Source organism: Buteo buteo, chromosome 23, assembly GCF_964188355.1.
Source record: "Buteo buteo chromosome 23, bButBut1.hap1.1, whole genome shotgun sequence".
NCBI classification, from domain to species: Eukaryota; Metazoa; Chordata; class Aves; order Accipitriformes; family Accipitridae; genus Buteo; species Buteo buteo.
In genome coordinates this window covers 23,298,625-23,321,585 of record NC_134193.1, presented here as the reverse complement: position 1 = coordinate 23,321,585, position 22,961 = coordinate 23,298,625, and the positions used below count along the sequence as shown (strand labels likewise).

Here is a 22,961-nt window from a genome sequence, read left to right as displayed (position 1 = left end):
TGGTATGGTGCCTTAAAACCAGAAATGAATCTTTGGACAAGAAATATTTTACATATGTACAAATAAAAAATACAAGCTGACAGTACAAAACCTACTGTTAGTCACCATTCTGTCCAACTAGAAAATGCAAGATCAATCAAAAGCAGTGCAAAGCAGGTCAGGGCATACATATGACCCAGACTGAGAGCAACAATACTGTTATTTGTTACTATGGCAATTGCATTTCAATGGGGTTAGGTAATCAGTATTTTACAATACAAAAAGTTGTACGTTTTAACACTAACTTAAAAATTGCCATTTTGCTGCCATGATGTAGCTTTGTTCTACAGCAGAGACTTGAAAAAGCAGCACGGAGTCAGATGGGCACTTCTAAATAACTTATTACAGCAACAGACTTCTCCAAGACATGCATTTGACTCGGGAGCGAGCTAAGGTCAGCGATCACAAGGAGGCTGAGGTCAGGGTTTAATGCATCCCACTCTCATCCTGCACTACGTCAGAGTTCAGTGCTTCCCCGTGAGTGCACAAGGGAACAGGCACATCTCTTATGTTTTAGCAGCTAGCGGGGCAAATATTAGAAAATTGTCCAAAGTGACGGGCAGGTGACAGCATCCACATTGTCAGCAGGGCCCCAGCTCCGCAGGCAGCTTGGCCAGCGGTCAGCGGGGTGCTGCCGGGGTCTGCCTGGGCCGCTGCCAGCATCCAGCCCGGAAAGAAATACCGGAAGTTTGTTGCTCCAGGTCCTGACGGACACACGGACACCCTGTGCAAGGCGGAGGTGCTTCACCTTGGGAACTGCAGTGCAGCTTGTGCTCTCTGCGCCCCTCCGCCTTGCCAGTGCCCAGGGAGAGAGGCCAAGGCAGGTATGAGCAAGCGACCCTGGCTCCGCCAGCCTACAGCAAAAACAAGTGATCACAGTCTGGGGTTGATCCTGGCCGCGGCAGGGCTGCTGTGTGCCCAGACCTCGGTGGAGGCAGATGGGGCATCCACTGTGGCTCGGTGCTGCCCGTTGGACCGAGTGCTGCAGGGGCCTCCCGCTGCGAGGTGAGAGCCCATCAGCTCCACGTCAGCTCGGGCGGGATGCCTGGGGGCTTGCAGATTAACCAGTCGTATCTTTTACTCTTCCTTACTTTTAGGGCTCGCTGCTGAGCGTTTCTTGATGGTCTGCGAGCTCACGGCTTGCTGTTCGCAGCAGTTTGTTACAGCTCTGGTTTTGGTGACTGTCCTGCAGCAGGGGTTAGGAAGTGGGGACAACCGAGGGGCTGCCGTCAGGCTCCCAGTCACGTACTCACGTGGAGAGACGTCCGCAGCAGCGAGGGAGGGTGGGGGCAGCTGCCGAAGGGCTGCGCAGTCCCAACGCGTGGAGCGGCGTGTGCAGGAAGGTGGTGCAGCGCAGGGCGGGCGGTGATGGCCGGACGAGCGGGTGTCTGCCGGGACGGCCCTGGCGCCGCGTCCCGCTCAGTAGTATGCACACACACACCTGCTCCAGCGCCGGCGGCCCCTCTCAGGACTGCGGGACCGGCGGGCACCTGGTAGGGCTGGGCGGCAGGCGGGCCGCCGCACTCTGCTCCGTCCGGAAGCTGTAGTCGTACTGCGGGGCAAAGCAAGACAGAGGGAACGGTGGGGCACTGCCCGATGGCAGCCCGGGCCAGGGCGTGCAGCCACGTAGCCACGCAGCCGCGCTGCCCGGCCCGTGCCGGGACGGCACAACAAGCAGAAGACTGAGGTAAGAATTGGGCCTGGCAGCACCCTGAGCTGTGATCTCATCCCCCTGCCCCAGGCAGGGCCATGCCGGGTGAGCCTGCTGGCACCACCAGACCCTACGTCAGTAACCGTCCCGGGTAGGATTCACCCCCCTCCCCTAAAACCGTGCTAAAATAAACATGACCACACTCATCCTGCGCACAGAGCAGCTAGTCAGAAAGATTCCCCTTTGCAGGCCTCATTTACACAAGCTGGTACCATCATAACTAACATTTTTGGTTATGGTGAAAATTCCTATTTACGTGTCCCTGCACACCACAGATGTCACCGCAGCTGGCTGGACGTTGCTGCAGCCCGAGGGACATCCCTGCTGCCGGCTGGACGCAGCGGCGTGGGCCTGGGTGCCGCAGCGCGTGTGGAGTGTGCCGTAGCAGTGCCATCTCGTGGCACGCCGTGGGCCGCGCCCTGACAGCCCCAGGCCACCCTGGATGCTGCTGTGGCCCCTTGCCATGCCATGGCATCCCCAGGAGAGGCCGGGGCTGCGGTGGCTCTCCCATGGTGAGCGGTGCGGCCGAAGCGGAACGATGCGCTGGGGCTGCCGGGGCAGGAGCGGCACGCGGCCCCGGCACACCCACTGTAACGGCTCCGGATACGGACCATCCTCCCCCACGTCTCTCAGCGTCCCGTTTGTGCCTCCTGGGATGTCACCAAGACGTTCCGCTGTTCCCGCCAGCACGCCCGTTTGCCACCGCTCCTTGCCAGCCAGCCCGGGGCGTGGGACACGCTGCCAGAGCGGTGGCCACGGGAACTCGGCGACCTCGCTGGCGCCTGACCCCAGGGACGGAGCCGCAGCGCTGGACGGGCTGGCTGTGCCAGGGCTGCCGCGGGCTCGCCCGGGGTGCCAAGACCCCTCGGAGCTGCGCGAGGCCCGCGCGCTTCTGTGCGGAGAGACAGGCTGGACCCGCTCCTCCGGCCGGCTCCAGCGGAGGTGGCCTTGGCCTTCTCTGCTCCAACGCCGAAACCTCCTCTCCGTCCCGGCTCGGCGTGCCCAGCGGCGAGGCCAGGCCAGGCCAGGCCAGGCCAGCGCCGCTCCGGCAGCTGCCACCGCCCCGGCGCCAGGCCGCGGCGGGACCAGCCTCCCCGCCGCGCACGGAGCCAGCCGCCGGGGCCGGGGCCGGGGCCGGGGCCGGGGCCGGGGCCGCCGTGGCGCAGAGCGCCCGCTCGCCCGTGGCGGGGGAGCGGGGCCGGCAGGGAGGCGCCGGGGCCGGCAGAGGGCGCGCGGGGACCGCGGCGCGTCCCCCCCCACGCCCCCGCCCGCGGCCGCGGCGGAACCCCGCGGGCCCCCCCGGTTGGCGGGAGGGACGCTGCGCGTCTCGGGGAACCTGTGCGAGGGCATGTGTCAAGGAGTCCTCTTTCTCAAGACCGCCTCTTAATTGGCAAACACGTCTTCATTAATTTTACCTCAATGTCATGATGTCACAGCCAGCGGTACCAGCCCCAAGCTAAATAAGCAATAAGCCTCATTTTTCAACACACAAACACATAAAGATGTCAGCTCAAACTGTTTACTAATTAACACTTAAAAAGACACAAATTAGATATGCGTGGCTAAGAGCAATTATAATCAAGACGAATTTCTCTAGTCATTTGGGAACTGAAAAAAAAGCCTAATTGCTGGAACCAATGTTTTAAAAACTGAAATCATGCCAGTTAGCAAATATGTTCATTTAAAGAACATTTCATGTGACTACACTCTGGAGAATTGACTACAAACATGAGAACAAGGAAAAAGATTTCTGTATAAAATTAAAATTTTAAGCTCTTTTAGATTTACAACTTCTTCGTTAAATATGTTTGCAAAGAGCAGCCCATGAAAACTTGTAGCAATTAAGTGGTTAAATGAACTGCCTTCCTTGTCAGTTTAAAAGGAATGATTAATATTAGATGCTCACTTTACTAATTAGACCCTCTCCAGACTTTTCGCTCAATGCCAAGCTAAGACGAAGACGGGGTGCGCTCTGCCAGCGCCCCGCCAGCGCAGGAGGCCCACAGTAGCCCGACAGCTGATCGCGCTGCCGACACCCACGTGGCACAGCAGCACCCGCTGCCGCCGCCGGAGCCGAGAACAGTCTCCGCACCTTCGCCACCGCCTGCACGGCCTGCCCGCTCGGTGACGTTCCCCTACCCAGGACAGGCAGGAGCCGTGAGGACAAACTCCCTGCAGCCCCGCAGGGAGAGCCAGCAGCAGCGCTGCCAGGGCTCTGCTCCTCTCCGCCCTACATCCACCAAAGCAGCCGTGGGTGAACGGCGCCCTCGGCTTAAATCCGCCTTCACCCACTGGGCTTCACCGCCTCTTCATACGCCACTTCTTCATACGCTCCTCAGGGCACGGCTGTGCAGTCCTGCTGCAATGGGATGCTGACTTCAGGTGCAGCCTGAGTGCGCAGTACAGGGTTTGCGCTTATTTTCATCACTTTTCCTGAAAGGGTGGAGTCCTTTCATTCAGCTCGCCTCGCAGCTTGGAGGATGGGTGCATACATCTGCAAATGTGGCGACAGAGAACAATAACTCTTGGAATTCTCTGGGAATATTTTTTGCAAGGCATCTAGCTCCAGGGAAAATGTTCTTGCTGCTTTGGAAATCCAGAAGATTTGCTGTAATGGTGCTATTGCTTGCAAGGGAAATAAAGCCATGCAGAAATTCACAATATTTATATGCATAGCTATCTATGTGCAGACAAGATGCTTCATCAAGGAATATGGGCTGCATAATTATACTTTTCATTACTGCGAAACGCACACAGCCTGTAACAGAACAGGAGGGTGTGGGGAGAGCCGGCAGGTACCAACCTCTCCTCCCCAGGCCACACAAACAACTCCGGTACTGGTGTCCCCGCACTCCACAGGCCTGTGAGGGGCATAGGACAGGGCTGCACAGCTCACCCCTCCGGGCAGCGCCCAAGCTGCCAAAACCTCTCCCGCACCAGGCGACACGCAGCAGGCTGCAGAAGCAAATCCAATGCCACTTCGCTTGACCTCCGGCAAAAGGGACCTGCGGCCCCGCGGCCAGCTCCTGGCGAAGAGTGGGGGGAAGGAGGCAGGCACGTGTCGGGGCCACCAGCTCTGCGCACACCTGCATCCCAGCGTGCAGGGCCCTCGTGACAGATGCAGGCAGTCCCAAACAGAAGCATGGCACACATGCCACGTGGCAGGACCACAGCACCCAAGGCAGTGGGTGCTTCTGCCAGCGATTGCACCCGTCAGGCAGCAACTTCAGAGCCACTGTTGCTGCTCCCCTGGCCTGCTGGGAGCCTGGAAAGAGCCGGCAACTGACCACCTTCTTTTCGTACTCAGACAAAACTTCCAGGCAGGAGAAGAGGATGGATTTAGGAAACCGGACTTGCAACTAGAATCAAAAAGTGGAGAAGCCATGAGGAGTCTGGAAGTTTTGCTATGCCATCTTCTTACTCTCTGCCTTTAACCCTTTAGCAAGAGAAGATGTTTGTGACAGATGGTGCCTGAAGAAGCACGTGCTGGTGAGACCATTTTCCTCCTGGTCTGAGACTTCAGCTGAGAGGCAGCCCTTGCAATGCAGGCAGCTCCTCGGCACCATGCAGCCCAAGTCTTGCATGTGCCAAAATGCTCCCTCAGGAACAGGAGTCCACCCTTGGTTTGATGGCTGTCTCCTCCTCAAGCTCCTGGAAGACTCACGCTCACTGGAAGTACAGACAGGTTTTCCTGGTAACAAGTTACCAGCACCATCAAACTGAAAAGCTGTGAAGTAGTTTACCTGACATTGCTTAGTCAAATTCATTTGCTTTCCTGAGATGCAAGAGGCAACCTAATACAAACAGTGTCCTGTTTGTAACATGTTAATAAATGACAAAGAAAGGTTAAGTAAGAAAGACATCTGGAATTAAATAGAGGGCAGACAACTTTGGCAATAGATTCAATACCTAAAGTGTCTTCACCCGGCACAGATCACAGAGGACATCCCTAATTCTGAGCTTACTCTTTGACCCCGTGTTGACTTTATCCACCGGCAGTGACTTGGGAAAGACAAGAGAGGCATTTTCCATAAGGGAAGGGATCTTACAATGAAGTGAACACAGCTCTCATGATGCTTTTGCTTAGTGCCTGGCTGGCTACCTACCTCCTTTTCGATTTCTGCAAGGGTTTTGATTGTGATGCCCAAGAGATCAACTGGCTGCATCTGGCAAGAAAAAAAAAAGAAAAAAAAAAGAATCAGAAATGTCAAATTTAGGGTTTTTTGTTTTGGTTTTGTTTTGTTTAAAGTCAGCAAATACTCTATCACCAGAGATTTAGAGGCACCAGCTGTAAACACATGCATAATCCTGTTTCTCCATCTACCACAGGAAACAGAAGGTGGGTTAGCTCTAACGCCTTTCTCCCTAAATGGGGACAGCTGACACTCATCTCAGTGTTGCTTTGCACAGGTAGATCTTCAGCCATCTCCCTGCCACAGGATGGCTGTTAGTGGAACGCACTTTGTAACACCCTATGGATTTCATATGGCCCCCGCACACGTAGGTGTGAGAGGCACCGGCTGTGGGAAGCCCCGACCAAACTGACCATATGGTGGCAATGGTGTCTAAAGGATCCGAGGGGAGGATTAGCACGACCTAATCTCTCTGCATTTGTCCTCACAGCAGGGACTCCAGCTTTCTGGGAATAACGGCCCATAAACAACCCTTTCAGAAAGCAATGGTTGTGAAAAACCGTGTCCGGCTGCACACACGCAAGTTGTGTCAGCAGGAAGAAGAAAGCACAAAGCGGGAGCAGACGTGAAAAATCAGATAGAGCTGATGGCTCGGTGTTTGCCTTAACAGCTTCTTGTAAATTGATTTTTGAAGAGATATTGTTTTAGGATTGGATGGATTAGGGAACTAATAATGGGATGCTGAGCCTTTGAGCTCTGGATCACCAACTTAAACTAGCACTGGCCCAGTGACGCTGAAAAGTCATTGTGAATTGGTACCCAGGTTTCCATTTTGGCTGAGCAAACCTACCCTGCCCAGGCCGCTGGCGGCACCCTCCACCGGCACTGCAGAGCTCGGTGCCGAGCAGGCAGGACGCGGTGCCCTCTCGAGCTCACCCCGCTGCAAGGCAGGAGCCGTGCCGCTGGCAGCACAGGCACGCCGAGCAGGACTCCGCTTGAACTCGCTTAGAAATGTGCCGTATGTAAAACAACCCAGCCTGTTTTGCCGCTGCACTTGAGACACTTTGACTCGGATAATCTCCCATGCCAGAGGGCAACCCCAGTCCTGCTCCCTGGAACCCAGTCGCAGTCCAACTGCGGCATCATTAGGACACTGCCGCCTCCGCCAACTTTCCAGGCTGGGACTGGTAAACGTAAGGGCACAGCCTCCCCACCAAACTGGATTTTGGCCAGCACAGCCATGGCAAACCTACCACCCCCAGTCAGCTACAGCCACTCGCGCTCCACCTGCAAAACCACCAGAGCCCGCCAAGACTGAGTAGCTCTGGAAGATCCTCGCCCACATGCCGCTGCCCGGCTCTGCCTGCGCAGGGCATGGAGCCGCAGGAGCCTCGCGGCAGCTGCCAGTGCTGGAGCGCACCGTGCCATTACCATTGCCTTGAACTTCTGGGGTGCAAAAGGAAAGTCATAAAGCTGACTGCACTGTGCCATCTCCACAGCAGTTTAAATCTAGGAGAGCTGTACATTTGCAGCTTTCTTTACAATCTATGCTAAGAAATTAGAAATGCTTCCAGCACCAGAGAGTCCCACCGCCATTCCTATTTCTGATGGCGATAAACCTTCAACTCCCAGGACAATTCAGTTTTAGAAGTGATCTGGCAAAAGCCATTCCCACCCTATCGGAAAATATTGTGAAGGGCAACCTTGGGTCATCTCAAGCACTGGGTATATATTAGGCCCCACAACAGAAAAGCTCCCAGAGGCAGGTAATTTGCGTTGATGCTTTGTGATCACTCTCCATGAAAAGATGAATTTCAGACATTGGGAGAACAATGAAGGCAACTTACCCCTTCAGGAGCACAGGCAAACTTCTCAGAAATCATAAAAGGCACTCCATCCATTGCTGAAAGGGACAAAACGAGCAGACACGTCACATTTCCAGCTGACTTCTCACATGCAACTTCACACATTCCCAGTGACAGATCAAGTATTCAAGGCATTGACACATGATTGATAGCTCATAGAAGTTATTGCCAGTCTTTTCCTCCCTCTAACCTGCCAGTGGTTTCTCTCTGTTCGAGACACAGCTGGGTTAGTCCCTACCAAATCAGGAATTCAATGAACCCTCCCTGCTCTATCCAAACACAATTTCATGGTCTCAATTTTGAGTCTTCCAATTTGGTTCAGCTGCCAAAACAGGACAGTATTTGAAACTGAAAACAAATACAAACAGTTTAAGAGGACAGACATCCATTTACCACTACCACGCAGAACCATCTGAGCAAACTCGGTGGTGTCTGAGCAAGAGGCTAAGGAACATACTTGGTCCAGGTGACTTGTATCTCTCCAAAGCCATAAGTACTACTACCTGGGCAGAATGAAAACAAACACGTGGGGCCAAGCACCCTCCCTGGCCTGGCTGCTGCCACTGCAAACTCAACAGTGGGCAACGGAGCTCAAACACTTGCAAACCACATCTGGAGGACGGAAACCAGTGGAGTATGAGGACAGACACAAGGACGTGATGGCACACGCCACAGCCTCATGTCACTGGGCCAAGCTCTGTAGCACAACCTAAATGATACTAAGAGGATTGTTTGCCTTTATATTGCCTTGTGTGTTCTTCTTAGATAGTGCAGTGATGTTCGGTGTTTCTGTCTTGCTATCACCACCTCGAAAACTTCACAGAAAGCCTCCCACAAGACACGTCAGTATAAGGGAGACACTTATTTTTAAAACATTCAACTCAGCAATTTCCACACAAGACTGAAAAGGGCACATTTCTAAGGCAGACTGCAACCCTAAATACACCTGCTTTATTTCAGTTACACCTTTAACATTTTAAGTCTTCAAATTTCAGCTCTGAAAGAAATAAAAACTTCAAACTAGAGCAAATTTAAGCCCTGAAATGCCCTCAAGTAATCCTCAAATAGGGTTTTCTTTCACAAAGCATCTTCACCCACGAACCCAGCATTTTTCTGCTTGATGTTTGTAACTTCCATCAGCACCAGTGACTTACCATGTTAATGATTTAACACAGGTTATTTAAGAATACTTAGCATTTTACATTTGCTTTGTATATTTTTGACGTAAAAAAACCCTCCACTGGAGTAATTTCATTATCAAAGGTGCTATATGGCAGCCACAGCACTACATGAAACAAAAGGAAACAGATGAAAAGCAGCATCACCAAATCCGGGAAATTTTGAACCTGAAAGACCATCTGCATTTGTTATCCCGACAGAAACCTGCTTTGATCAGTCACACGCCGGCTTTTGTAAAGTAATTTAAAGAATAAGCCGTGATCAGCGTGCACGCTCCCCAAGCAGCGCCCGCCGGACTGCCTCCATCCGTCCTTCGGTCCTTGCGCACTCCAGCCCTCCCAGAGCTCAAAACTGCAGAGCAAAGCAGCAGATGAAAGCAGGGTGTGCCAAAGGCTCAGCAGCGCAATTAGCACTCTCCTAAACAAACGAGCTTCAACAGAGCTGTAATTAAGCAGGCCTGTAATTAAGTATATGCCCTTTATCATAACGATCATGCTTAAAAATGGCATGATGCATGGAAGTGTGTTATTAATGCTGCACTCCCAAAGCGCAGGAGCGTGCACAGGAGCTGGCGTGTCAGGCCTGTCACTAGGCTGCTGGTAAAATACATTAAAGGGAGAAATCGGAAAACAACACGCTCATTCAACAGCTCTTTTCACAGCCAGGCACTAGAAGTCATGAGGATTTAAATACCCACCAATTCAGGAAACTTTACGGAAATAAAGCACGAGGCTGTCACAGCCAGCCGCCTCCCCCAGCGCTGGGAGGGCGGCAGCCTTCGCCCCACGGCTCGGCTGGGCTCTGGGAGCTGTTTGGGCACGTAAGGGGCTGCAGGCAGACGGTGGAGACCCCCTGAGACACGTGGGGAGCGGCTGCTCGTCCCTCGCCTCTGCTTCCAGGCTGAACGATGGCTCCAGACAAAGCAAACGCTTCGGAGGACGGACACTGCCGCGTCGCCCACCTTGCCCTCAGAGGTGCTGCCCGCCGTCCCACAGCACTGGCCGCAGGAAAAGAGAGATTCAAAGCTACTGCTGCCAAAGAAGCTTTTTTCACATTCGCGAGGACTTCAAGGGTGAGGCACCCAACTTCCTTTTAGGAACGTAAATCCAAATCCAAGAAGATTAACAAACGCAGCGGCACTTTGCTCCAGCACAACATTGAACCATCTCATGTTAATGTTAGTTTTTGTATCTTGTGGACAAGACCGTGTCACGCAAAGTGTAGAGCATGCTTCGCACGGGTGCTGTGCACCATGCTGCTTGGAACAAAACCCCAGCTGCAGCACTGCATTTTTGCAGTGATTTTATAGGGGAGGCTCAGCGCTGCGCTGCACCCCCCTGCCCAAGGCACAGCCCCTTGCCGCAACAGGGCTGAGCGCTCTCCTGAGGCCAGGCTGCAGCACCGGTCCCTGCCGGCGCTCTGCAGGGCACTGCTGGCAGGTAGCCCTGACTCCATCACCGCTGGTTTGGCAGCGTGTGTGCGTGCCCGGCCCCGGCAGATGCCTCTCCTGGCACAGGGCCCACCTCTCCGTGTTTCCCAGGTGGAGCACGGCCATGCAGCACGAGCAGCGATTCTGCTGTGATGAGGCTGCACATGTGCAAGCTTATGCTCAGAGCTTGTGCGGGTTGAGCCCTTAAAAGCATTCCCCCACCGCACACCAGCTCACCGAGAGTCACAGAAGAAGGAAGGAGGTAACTGCAGGAGGCGATCTCCAAGGCCAGGCATCTTCAGCAACAGGGAGGAGGAAAGAGCTCCCATCACTGCACCACAGTCTGCTGAGGTGGCCAGCACTGGGGTCTGGGCACGGGTGCCATCGCTCCCACCGTGCACGACAAGACAGTACGCAACTGCTGTTTACAGCAGCCAGTTAATTTCATAATAAAATTAAATGAAATCAGAACTGTAGGAGGCTTTTAATTCCATGTCCCTTGTTCTGATGTTGTGCTGTAAATAAACATCAGCAGCAGACTCTGATTCTTCCTTTTTTCCTTTTTTTTTTTATCCCCTGTTGCTTTTGAAGCATTCCTGGCAGTCTCTGATGAGCAGAGCACTGTGCTGAGATTCTGCCCAGTGCTACCATTTCCATGGGCAGTGTCAAGACTTGCCAGCCAAGCTTTGGCCTGGAGCTGCAGTTCTAGTTTTAGTCTGGCCAAGAGCTATTCAACGCTCCTCGATGTCAATTTGCACCATGTTCGAGACCAGCAGACGGTAACATAAAGGGATAAAAGGAATTGGTGCTGGTGAATGATAAAGTACAGCTCTTTCCAAAGGCAACATATACTGATTCAGAACAAAATAGGTGGGCAAGGTCCCATTTTTACAGCATTACCACCAGTAGCATTACTCATACCACCACCTGACTAAGCTCACGCGTTGACCCACGCAGGTTTTAACATCTTTAAAAGGTTGTGACTTTAAAATATTTTTAAAGACCTATAAAACGTTTGCACCTTGCACGTTTCACTGAAAGCCTCCTTGCACAGGTAGGCAAAGCTGCTCTTGCCCTGCACTGCTCTGAGAGGGGCCGGTGGCAGGGCCAGCAGGACCAGCACCTCCGCCGGCACCTCCCGAGGCAGCCGCAGCCCTCGGGCGGTCACGGCTCCTGGACCCATGCGAGGAATCACCACTCACCCGCCGGGAGGACGCCCACAGCGCCGGGGCCCGGCTGAATCCAGGAGGCAGCAGGTTCTCCCCGTGCAACTACACCCACAGCATCTGCAACAGGTTAGGGAGGTGCCTGTGCTTTTCTCCCTCAAAATGGAACAAAATAAAAAGGGATTTCAGAAAGAAAAATGTTTTCAATGGCTGTTTGCTGTCTCCCAGGAGCAGCTCCTCCCTGAGGGTCACATCCAATTAGCTCAGTCACTGCAACTAGATAAAAGAGTTGAAAGGAGCCAGCAGCCAGAACCGCGCTCCTAAAACCAAGCCCCGAAGGATGGCGTCCCCATGAATGCCCGAGGGCAGCTGGGAGGAGGCCGGACCCCTCCAGTGAGAGGCACCTGAAAGGGCACCGGAGCCATCCCTTTCATCAGTGCAGGACCACCGAAAAGCAAGACCAACTTTTAACCAATGGCTACTCCTTCATTATAATTCACCAAGACTTATTCTCAGCCTTTAAAGGGCAGGCCACAAAACAATACAACTTGTTAGCTTGCTTAGAAATTCTCTCCTTAATCTGAAAAAGTACCGTCACCCTCCTCTAAGCACACGATAGATGCTGCCTTCCGTGCTGTAGACTCCAGCTAAATCTCAGTTGTCAAATTAGTAATTCATCTTTCTTGAATAACTATATTTTTAGCAAGGCTACCAGATTTAAATAATCAGACCTGCCAATGCTACCCTAATTTAAACATGCTGACGAACTTTCATAGGCAGCATCAGCTAACATAATGAGTTTCTGGATGACAAAGAACTTCAGACCATAGTTCTCTACACTACCCAGCGTAATAAGCACTTGTTCTTTTCTACAATGCGCACATAAAAGAGGAATCTAAATAATAATTGCTGTAATTATCTTGAAAAATATGTGGTGATTAATGGTGATTATGAAAATCTGTATAATTGTTCATTGAAATCTCCAATGATCAGATGCTTTCTTGAAACAGCCGTTAATGAAGAACTTAGGAACACAAAAAGCATCAAAACTCAAGCCAAGCTCCTGACCGTTTGAAGCGCGTGAGGATGCGATTGCACACATGCCTGGCTCAGCTTTCACCCCTCCCATGAACCCTCTGCAAGAGGTTCTAAGATGTCCATGATGTGATGCATATGTCATTGCGGTTCAAAGCACGAAGTTCAACCTGTTATTTATGCAAATAATTAATTACTCTTGTATCCAACTAGCAGTTTGTCATGACACATTAATGACTTGATAGACTTCTATGAACTAGTGAACACAGGACAGCAGAGCGCTTTTATCGTCATTTAATTTAAAAACGATCCTGTGTGAAATTATCTAGTCGTGAGTGATGGAAGCATAAAGAACAGACTCAGCAAAGCTTCTTTTGGATCATTGCTTTATTAATGGTAACGTCAGGGAAATGAAAAATGCTAACATTGTCATATTTAGCTCCTGGGTATAGATGAATAGCTGCCTCAGTGCTTGGCGGGTTCAGTTTGCACACTGCAGTGAGCGCTAATTCTTCACACCACTATTGTGGGGATACACAGCCACGGAAGAGTTTATATACCTCAACTCCCAAGGAAATAACAGCTGTTTCTGCATTTAAATTCTCACCATAAGCTTTTATAGCTTTGGATTTCTTTATTGCTATTTTTGCACAGCCTTTTACACTTGAATTTTCAACTGCTGATATTAAAAATATTTAAATAAATAAATACCTTGCAAAACATTTTCCTGCATGACTTTGAAAACGAAGCATTGCTAATCCAAACCAACAAAAAAACCCCAATACTGAATGTACTATTGCCACCTTTAAAATTTAAATGATCTTAGATTTTAGAAACAGCTTTCTATAATACTACAAGAGCATTCAGATTTTCCCCAGACCTGAAACGCTAGCGGAGTGTTTATGTTTTACCAAGATGAATATCTCATAAACCAGCCTACAGCAATACCATAAAACCAGCAAAGCTCACCTGTTTAGAGAAAACTTAATTTTCAGCTAAATGACACCAGAGGAACTTGGAAGCGGGTAAGAACCAGGGGGCTGGCAGAGAGCGCGGGCACGGCAGTGCTCGGACTGGGCGGTTGCGTGCACCTGTCACAGGAAGCCACAGTTAGACTGGAGGGACACAGGAGCCCCTGTCCTGCGTGGGCACCAAGGGTGCCCACCAGAAGAGCTTGCTGAGCCCCCAGCACACAGCCCAGCCTTGTGCGGGCGGGAGGGCACCCCAGCTCAAGGGAGGGCCCTTCGAACACCACTTCCACATAAGCGAGAAAGCGCAGCCCACGTGCAGTCCTGTCCCCCAGGCCGAGGGGGACATCTCTTACCATCAGAAGCGGTGCCCTGTGTGGGGTGAGGCTGTGCTTCAGTCATGGAGTCACCCCACAGCACATGGAGATGGGGAACACCCGCTCTCTGCAATCGTGACTGTTAACTCAGGGTCACGGCACTAGGCTGACGGCTCTCTAAGGAACAGGACAGGGGCTTCCCAAGCCCCTGCGGGGCACACAGGCTGCCGGGTCCAACGCCTGCCCACCCAGCGGGGCTGCTCCTGCCAGCGGCACGGCCCTTCCCAGCCAGCCGGCACGCCAGCACTCGCGCTGCTACCGGGGCTGGCTGACCAGCCGTGGGGAGCTGGTGGGACAGCGCCATGCTGGCCAGGGCAGGCTGGTCAGGCGGGGACCAGGACATCACCCCCTTCATACCTCCTCCCAGCCCCTGCCTGCCTGCCACAGCCACCCTGACACGCCAGGCACTCAGCACACACACACACAGAGCTCTGGCTCCTGTTCGCGCCTGCTTCCCACCGAGCGTCCCGGCACGGGCTCTGCACACCTGAGCCTTTACACCCGTGTGTGGAGAGAGCACAGGACACCTGCATGAATTCAGGCACGTTACGTGATCTCAGTACAGGGGAAAGTCATTCAGAAGTATGGAAAAAATGTTTTACAACAGTCTGCAACGCATCAAGAGAAGGATGCAAGCTTTTCAAAATAAACCACGCTCTCCATAATGTACAGCTAAGCCTCCTACTTCTGTATTTCTGTACACAGTAATTTAAATAGCAGTCTGAATAGTAAACATGTGTGTGTGCTCTCTGTGCTACCGTGCACTGAGTCCCAGATGGAACACCACCACTCTGCATTTCCAAATCACTAATGATAGCAAAACCTCAGGGGGAAAACAAAAGCAAACTCTCCCGCGAGCTCCTGCCAAGCCGGCTGCAATCGGGAATGCTGCAACCGCCCCAGGCTGCACTCCCCAGCTGCAGACACCGCCCCCAAAATGCACACACTTCTTCATTTAATAAAGTACCCAAATATTAAGACATTGACCCCGATTGCCCTGGCTCCTCTCCAGTCCCTTTCCAGCCTACCCAGAGCAGCCCCACAGTAAGGGACCCCTCGGACGAGGGGCAGGGGAACGCAGAGCTGCCCACAGCCCAGCAGACCGCCACGAGGCGACAAACCAGCCGCAGCCCGGCGGCGTCTCCAAGACATATTGCAGTTTACGTTGTCGCTCAGGCTCGCCATCTGTGCTGTTCCCAGAGAGGCCACCGTCACCGGCTGTGCCGAGGGGATCAGCGGGTTGTCAGCCCTCTGCGGCCCCTCGTTAGTCGAACGTGCTGACGAGAGGAGACCAGAGCAGCCGGGATGGTCCCACGCTCCGCTTGAGCGAGCGATGCTGCGGGCTCTGCCCGCACGCCCGGCCCTGGAGGTGCCTCCAGCAGCCCCCGACCGGCCCGTGGGCAGGGGCGCAGGGCTCAGCTCACCACCTCTCCCTTGTTCAGCTCCACCGGACCAAGGCACGAGCCCAAGCTCACGGGACAGCCCCGGAGCGCTGCACCCAGCTCTGGGGGCAGCTGCCCTGCTGGTCCTGCGGCTCCCGGGGCGAGCAGCAGCTCGCAGCAGGGAGCTGTCATGGGGGAGCAAGTTGGCGGTAGCGTGGCCTGGCTGGGAACGCCCTGGCCCTGTGTCCAGGCCTGGGCCGGGCAGCAGGACGGCGGCAGCACTGAACCACACGATGCTCGGTGCGGCGAGCGGGCGAGCAGGGGCCTCCCGGGCCATGGAAGGAAACCTCCACAATGGGGGAAAGGTTTACAGCTTTCCTGTTCGTCTTGAAACGACTTTGATTAAAAAACCAGACCTGGACTAAATTTTCATTTTTGCTAATTTGATTGTCAGCCTTGATTTTCTCTGTTTCCTGCATAGCTCACAACACGGCACAATCAGTTCTTTACTGCTAGATCAAGCCACGAAAACACTTGAGAAAATACTCCTGGTTTTGATTATTTTCTTTTTTAAATAAAGTGAAGGTTAAGTACTGCATGGTGATGGCTAAGTAGTACCTCAGCGCTGCGGCTGTATCAGCACCAGAGAACATGGAGAGACTTCAAACAAGCTCTTCAAATTGCAAGTGTTTAGGAGCTCTTGATTTTATTATTTTTTAATAAAATGTCCCCTTTGAAGTCTCCGCACCACACTAAACTTCAAAGATCACACCTAAGCATGTGCTACTTCCAAGCAACAACCCTTAATTAATTAGACCAGAGCAGATACAAAACAGGGCACTCGTGCAGGGCTGCGGCAGAGCCAGGGCAGGTCCCGCTCGAGGACAGGGAGGCGAAGCGGAGGCACTCCTCCAGCCTCCGCACACGGGCCGCCACGCTGAAGAGAAACACAGACGCTTTTCAATTACTTTCAGCTCTAGCTGTAATGATAGACAGACTCCTTGGAAGTCATTAAACATGTAATGTCTGTCTGCCGCAGAGAGGCAGGGAGGCGCAGGCAGGCAGGACTCGGGCTGGAGCAAGCAGTTGCAAAAAGCATCTCAGGAAGCACCCACAATAGCTGCAGTGTTCCCCGGCCGGCGGCTGTAAATTTCTCCCTCTTGATGAGAGAAACATCCTGTTGGGTAACGGCTGCTTCCTTCCAGCACCGGTATTTTTTGCACTTCAGTCATTTCAGTACTGCAGGTTAGGAGCAGGGTATATTAAAGAAATACACCGCATTTTGTTACAATATCTGGCGCTGGAAGCTTTGGTTTTCCTTTGCTGAGATACCTACGGAGGTGTGGTTTTGTACAACAGGGGCAGGGAGGTCGTCACTGCGAGGGTACTGAGCTCCCTGACTCAAAAATCTATCTGGATGGGGGCCAGGTCACCTGGCAGTGGCAGACACTCACACTTGCAACATCAGCTGCGATCCTGCCTGGCAGCAGCACCGCACAATCTCCAGCTGTGCACTGAGCGACCAACATCATTTCCACAGGGCTCCCTGGGGAGCTAAGGGTGCACAGGACCCTCACTTAACATCTTTTGTTTTAAAGGACTCCAGGTTTCTTTAAACACCCAGGCAGCTTTTTGCTTCTAGTAAAAGCAGGGGAAAGAAGACAGATCAGCTGTCCTTAAAGCACCATGCTCTCCATACCACGGGCACCCCTAGACATGAACAGAATGCAGAAACTCATCACAAGCACAGCTACAAGGGACATGCGACTCCCATCTCCTGCCTGGGAGCTCACTGATGCAACAGAACACGTGCTCCCACCATCCAGTGGTGTAATACTTCTCTAGCCAGAAGAGCCTTGACAAGGACTGTGCTGAGGTCTTCAGTGCAGGGGAGGACGGCAGTAGGGCAAGGACGATGGCCATGCTGCACGAGATGCTGCAAGAGATACCGCCCAGCCGCAGAAGGCTGTACCTAGCACTGAGGTTTGGGGAGCCAAAAAGACAGGGGGGCAGTCTCCTCGTCCTCCCAACAGCCGGACCACGGAGCCACAGCCCCGCAGAGCCAAAAGCTCTTCTGCAGGAGGAGATCCACTGTGCCGCTGCCCTGCAACTCAGGATCCAGATCTCCTAATGTAATTTAATTTTTAAGTGCTTAGAGTCATTAGTGGAGCCACATATTTCTATCAGGTAAATTTCATTTGCATATGCAAATTATATCTAAATACACTGCACCATTAATATGATCACTAATTACATAATAATAGTCACCAGTCTCCACACAGATCAAACTTACAGTTTTGTAGCTATTAAGGAAATTGTGCTTTGTAATTAAGATAATCCTCATTTCCAGATGCTAATTAACTATATAATAATTAGCTTCTTTTGCTAATGCAAATTAAGTATTTTCATCCTTATTGGTAAAAGAGTTGCTTATCACTTAAAAAAGAGACAACCTAGAAATAATCCCTCCTCCCCCATAAAGGTGAAAAGGTAACTCCATTTTTATCAGTCTCATTTGCGAATGCAAATTAGCCCTGATTAATCAAGCCACAGATAAATGCGCCCGTCTCGTAGCACGGCCGGCCGCCTGGAGCTTCTCTCCCCGCCTCGGAGAACAAGGACCACTCGTGGCCCGTGGGAACTCCCGGCCAGGCGCAGCTCCTCTCCCGTCGGTGCCGGTCGTGTCCCGCAGCGCTCGGCCGAAGGCTCCCCTGCCCCGAGCGCGGCGGGGCGGAGGAGCGGCCGGCCCTGCTCCCGGCCCGGCACTGGCTGCTCCCAGCCAGGCAGAGGAGCGCCCGAAAGCTGCCGCGCGGAGCCGTGCCGGCACGTGGCTCACGCCACGGAGCTTCCCGAGCCGCCGAGGAGCGGCGGCGGGCGCGGGGGCAGGCTGGCGGTGACTAACGAGGCCTACCTGCCGAGGAGCGGCCGCCGACAGCCAGCCGGGCCGCCTTGGTGGGACTCAGCCTCGGCTGCAGCGCATTCATCATCTGCTAAACCAATCCACCCGCTCCGCACCACCATTTGTCATTAATTATGCTAATCAGCAAACCATTACTCTCCGATGACACCACAGCACTTATTAGCTAGTTATGGCTTTTCAAAAGCACAGCTTATTGTGTATGCAAGTGCTGCGCATACATTAGCCTACAGGGAAGAAGTGTCCAATTATGAAAAGAAGAAATTTGCTATTATCTCCTTCTAACAAACCAATTTAGTAATTATAAAAGTCTCTGAACTCAGAAGGATTTTTTAAGAAGAGCTGAGTGATGAAACTGGAGAATTTTGCTTGCAATAACTTTCCGAGTTGGAACTAAAGTGACAATAGGGGAATGAACAGTTTTTATTACCATAATTACAATTCCTGCATCTTAACTTCAGATGATCAAAAAGCAGAATTTATCTAAAAGCGTGACTGTACGTGGCTCTTTCCTTAAAGTATCTGATTCATTTATTTTAGTAGATATACAACCAAATTTGTGTAACGTTACAGGTATTTATGCCGGTCTGGCCTATTCTCAAGCTGCAGCTCCTTACCATACAGGCGGTTATGTGAGGAACAGGAACCCCTGCTAAGCCCCTGCACACCCAGGAGACGACGTACCGTGAGCAGGTCTGAACGACCTCGCCTGGGCCCAGGTAGCGTGTGTTAGAGGAACGCATGAGGAGCGTTGCAGCAGCAGCAGAGCGGGGACACAGCCCGATGCTTACGGAGCTAAACGGATTGCAGAGGGTGTCTGAAGACTCAGCTGAAAAACGGCCTTGTTGGAGCATCCAATTCATTTACAATTCCTAAGTTGTTTTGCTCACTGCGAGAGGAATACCACTAGTTTTAGAAGCTTAATATGTGTTAAGAGCTCGTTAATATCATCAGAGTAAATGGGCCTATTAAAACATCTTTAAGCAATATCTGAACATAAATCTCCCTAAACTATATTTAATGACTGTACTTAAGATACATTATATGCAAGTCTTAATGAGACATTAGATAGCATTTTGAAGATTAAAATTAGAGAATCCATATAAAGTCTGTCCACTTAATGTAGCCTTAAGCTACACTGATGAAAAACATTACTACCAAATTATTACTTCATTAGAACAAATATTTTCTAATAATTTCTGATTTATGCCATTAGTCGTCTCCATATATATTATTCGTATATATATATAAGAGTATACACAAAACAATTTTCTAGTTCCACAGGAGATGGGAGAAATCTTGAGCTTTCTAATGGCTGAGTTAATTACTTGTCTTTTTTCTATTGAGTTAAAAATAAGCACTCTTTACAAAAGCCCATTTACTGTATCCCCCCTTTTCTAATTTAATTGGAGATTTTAATTCCATTAACCACAAGGTCATTTTTTTAAACATTTGCTCTTTTGCTTTGCAAAGATTAGTAAGATGTCTTGGACTCAGCCCCTGACTGTCCCTTCAGCCCCTCCATGGAGGTCTAAGCGTGGTGGCAGCAGAGACCCCAGGACGAAGCCCGGCCGAGGGACAAGCAGGACCTCGCACCGCGAGGCTGCCCACTGCTTCTTGGCGAGGGCGCCGCACCGCCGGGGCTGGCCCCAGGGAGGAGAATCCAGCAAACTCACGCAAGCCTGAGGCAGCGCTGCCCAAGCGGAGCACCTCATGCCTACCCGTGGCATGGCACGACAAGGGATACGACACAACGCCAAAATTAACAGGGGCCCGACATCACTCCCAGACAAACCTGCGGCAGCATGAAGGCCCATCGTGGCGTCCCGCCGGCGAGGCTGAGAGCAGCTGCCGGAACAGGAGCCCCCGCCCATGGTGAGCCGGGCGCCCGCCACCGGGACGCGGCACGGCTGGGACAGCGAGGCAGCAGGACGGCTCCTCCAACAACTGAGCCACCACCAAAACGAACCGCAATAACCTTATTAGCAAGAGGGCTTTATGTATGGTTTATTTTGTATAAACAGCTTTTCATTAGATAAATGAAGCCCAACAACCTTTATAAATGTTTTCAATTATGAAATTATGCCATTGAGATATCTGGATGATGATAATCAGGGAAAACACCAGTGACACCTCCTGATAGGAGTCACAGCGTGCTGCCTGGATGACTGCTCCTCCCAATAAAATACAGCCTAGCCACACCAGTCATTTAAAAAAACCCTTCTTTATTAGATGAAATCTGTAGCAACAAGACTATTTTCATTTGTTCTGCCCAAGCCTTCTATCCAAAAGAGAGAACGTCTCATTGTAACAATTTTGCATTTTTAACTGTGCAAATTAAGCATTCTTCATAAATAACAGCCTGGTTTTCTGCACTAGAACTCCTTTTTATTAGCAGCACAGTAACGAACAATGAGCAATGTGTTCTATTATTCTTTGTCAAATCACAGAATGCTACATTAGAATAACTCTGCTGGTCAATGTAATATAGTAGATTAAATTCAACTTCTGTGCAAAAACCACTGTAAAACAGCATGATAAGAAGGCTATAAAAAATTTAATTTTACTCCAAACTCCATCAGAAAAAAAAAATGGTGTGAAAAGTAATTTTGCATAATCAGTACACGCCATCTGGAACAATTAACCGATTTCTATAGAACTATGAGGATCAGTCATATCTGCTTATTAAAGATCAGAAATTATACAAGTAATAAATCCTTGAAAAAACTAAGCGTACTCCCGCCTGTCAACGCTATTTTAACTTCAAATACTGAAGAACGCCTGATAAGGCTGAAAAGAAGAGATTAATATATGCAAATTACATCCAGCATTTAAAATCCCCAACAACTGTCTCCGGTTTTCTGTCCCTTATTGCTGCCTTTATGTTTTATTCATACACCAACTCACCTGTCACTTCATAAGCTATAATATTATGGGGGTATTATTAAACAGCATAAAGCCGTGCTTTAATTGGAAAGCTTCATTGCATTTTCCAATTATTTGGAGTAAATTAAAAGCAGATGCACATAGTTTAATAAGGAGTCTAATATCAGTTCCGGGAAATCAAAATTCATTGTCATTACTATGCCGTGATAGTTTTGCAAACTGTACTCAATTTCAGAGGTTTTGAAAAGAAAATCTGTCTATGCAATCTGTTAATTGTCATTCGGTTAATAACTGTTTAAATATCCCACACCATAGAGCGGCTTCCTATTTAAAAAAAATTAAACTATGGCACTCAGAAAAGCAAAACAAATACAGCACAGCCCGCCTCAGAGGTTGTGCTCCACAAGCAACCGGTGCAAGTCCCGCCAGCTCATCCTCCTCCAGCAGCCACGTTCCCACGATGACTGCTGCTGGGTGTGCGGAGCAAGGGCAGAGCAGCACCCCTGCCCTGGCAGGGCTCCACGTCGTCGGCGGGGTCCCCCCGGCATCACCCTCCCTCTCGACGCAGCCCTGCTCCAGCCGCCACTCGCGTTCAGATGTGCCCTGCACGCCCTGCCGGCTCGGAGCCGCTGGCGTCAACGCCTTCGCCACCGCCCACGCCGCTGGGATGGGGAATGTCCCTGCCGGTACACCTGCTCATGCATAATTCAAGGCTTCGGGGGCAGCAGCCAGATAATCCTCTCAACAGAGATCAACAAGCAGCTTCCTTGGAAGGTGATGCGTGATCTGAGAAAAACGGGTGAAGTCTGTAGGTCTGGTACATTACAGCAGGAGAAGGCAAGGCTTCCCACGCCAGCCTGCAGCTTCCTGGGACAACCGAGGCTAACGCAAGAGAAAGAGCAGCACCACAGCCAGAGCTGTCACGCTCTTGTACAAGTACGCAAAACAGAGACGATGAAGATAAAAAATGCCACTTTGGACGACAGCAGGTTAATCAGAAAATCACACGTCTGAAAAATTATACAGGCGGGAGCACTCGTGGCTTCATCTTTCACTGTTTGGGCCAAGCCTGCCTGAGCACAGCACTGATAACGCGGGGCGGTACACTGCAGCAGCAAGCACGCAAAGAATCCGTATACCACGGATGAGCTAATTCAATAAGAAATACACTTTTTTGAATCTCATTAAATACAGTATTAAGTAACACTTACATTTCCCTTTCTGAAATACGCAGCTGCAGCATTTTACATGAGACTTCAGCCTCCCTGAACTGCTGGATATTAATAGAGCCTTTTATATTTTGAAGATTATCCAGGTCTCAGTCCAAAGACTGGAAATTGCAATAGGGCAAAGAACAGGCTGACTTTAATCTCAGCCTCACTAAAGAGGTTTCAATGCAGAATAAAGCTGGTGTCACAACTTGTCTGGTTTTTGGCCCATCCTGATTAAAATTCAGTGTCACAAAAAATAAATTTAGTTCCGCTTCTATTCTTAAGAAGTGCAAAGAATGTACACGTGGGAATCAGGATCGACAGTAAAATGTAGCACAGGGCCTCCCCCTTCAGAGAGCAGGTTGTACTAAACCACTTGAACATAGGAGCGTATCTCAAAACCACCAGAAACTATGCTGGAAGATGAAGATAAAGGCAATTCTTGTGCAGTGATCCAAAAAATAGCATCTTCCTTTTTTTCAAAATTACCTGTTTTAATAAAGCAGACACACTGTGCCAAGCGAACCATTTAATTATCTGCAAAAATGATGAAGCAAAACAATAGTTTGCAAAAATAAATGACTAACCTCTGATTAAAACGTCTGTCCTCATTACATACAGATAAAAGATAGAGTATCTTTTAGAAGAAAATGTACATTGAAG

General features: G+C 50.8%; 1 protein-coding gene across 14 annotated transcripts in view; it reads right to left on the bottom strand.

Annotated features, from left to right (window-relative positions):
- Positions 1-1,355: 1,355 nt before the first annotated feature.
- MVB12B (multivesicular body subunit 12B) overlaps positions 1,356-22,961 on the bottom strand; it is a 64,655-nt gene continuing 43,049 nt past the window's right edge. For 8 of the 14 annotated variants that reach the window (XM_075055695.1, XM_075055701.1, XM_075055702.1 and 5 more), the window contains 3 exons: positions 7,731-7,786; positions 5,857-5,916; positions 5,660-5,752 (listed from right to left, as the gene is read on the bottom strand). In XM_075055695.1, coding sequence (XP_074911796.1) covers positions 5,660-5,752; positions 5,857-5,916; positions 7,731-7,786 — 209 coding nt within the window. Of the gene's footprint in view, positions 1,592-3,258; positions 5,110-5,397; positions 5,420-5,532; positions 5,562-5,659; positions 5,753-5,856; positions 5,917-7,730; positions 7,787-22,961 lie in introns of those variants that run through there. The other 6 variants (XM_075055697.1, XM_075055692.1, XM_075055694.1 and 3 more) reach the window with 5 other exon arrangements.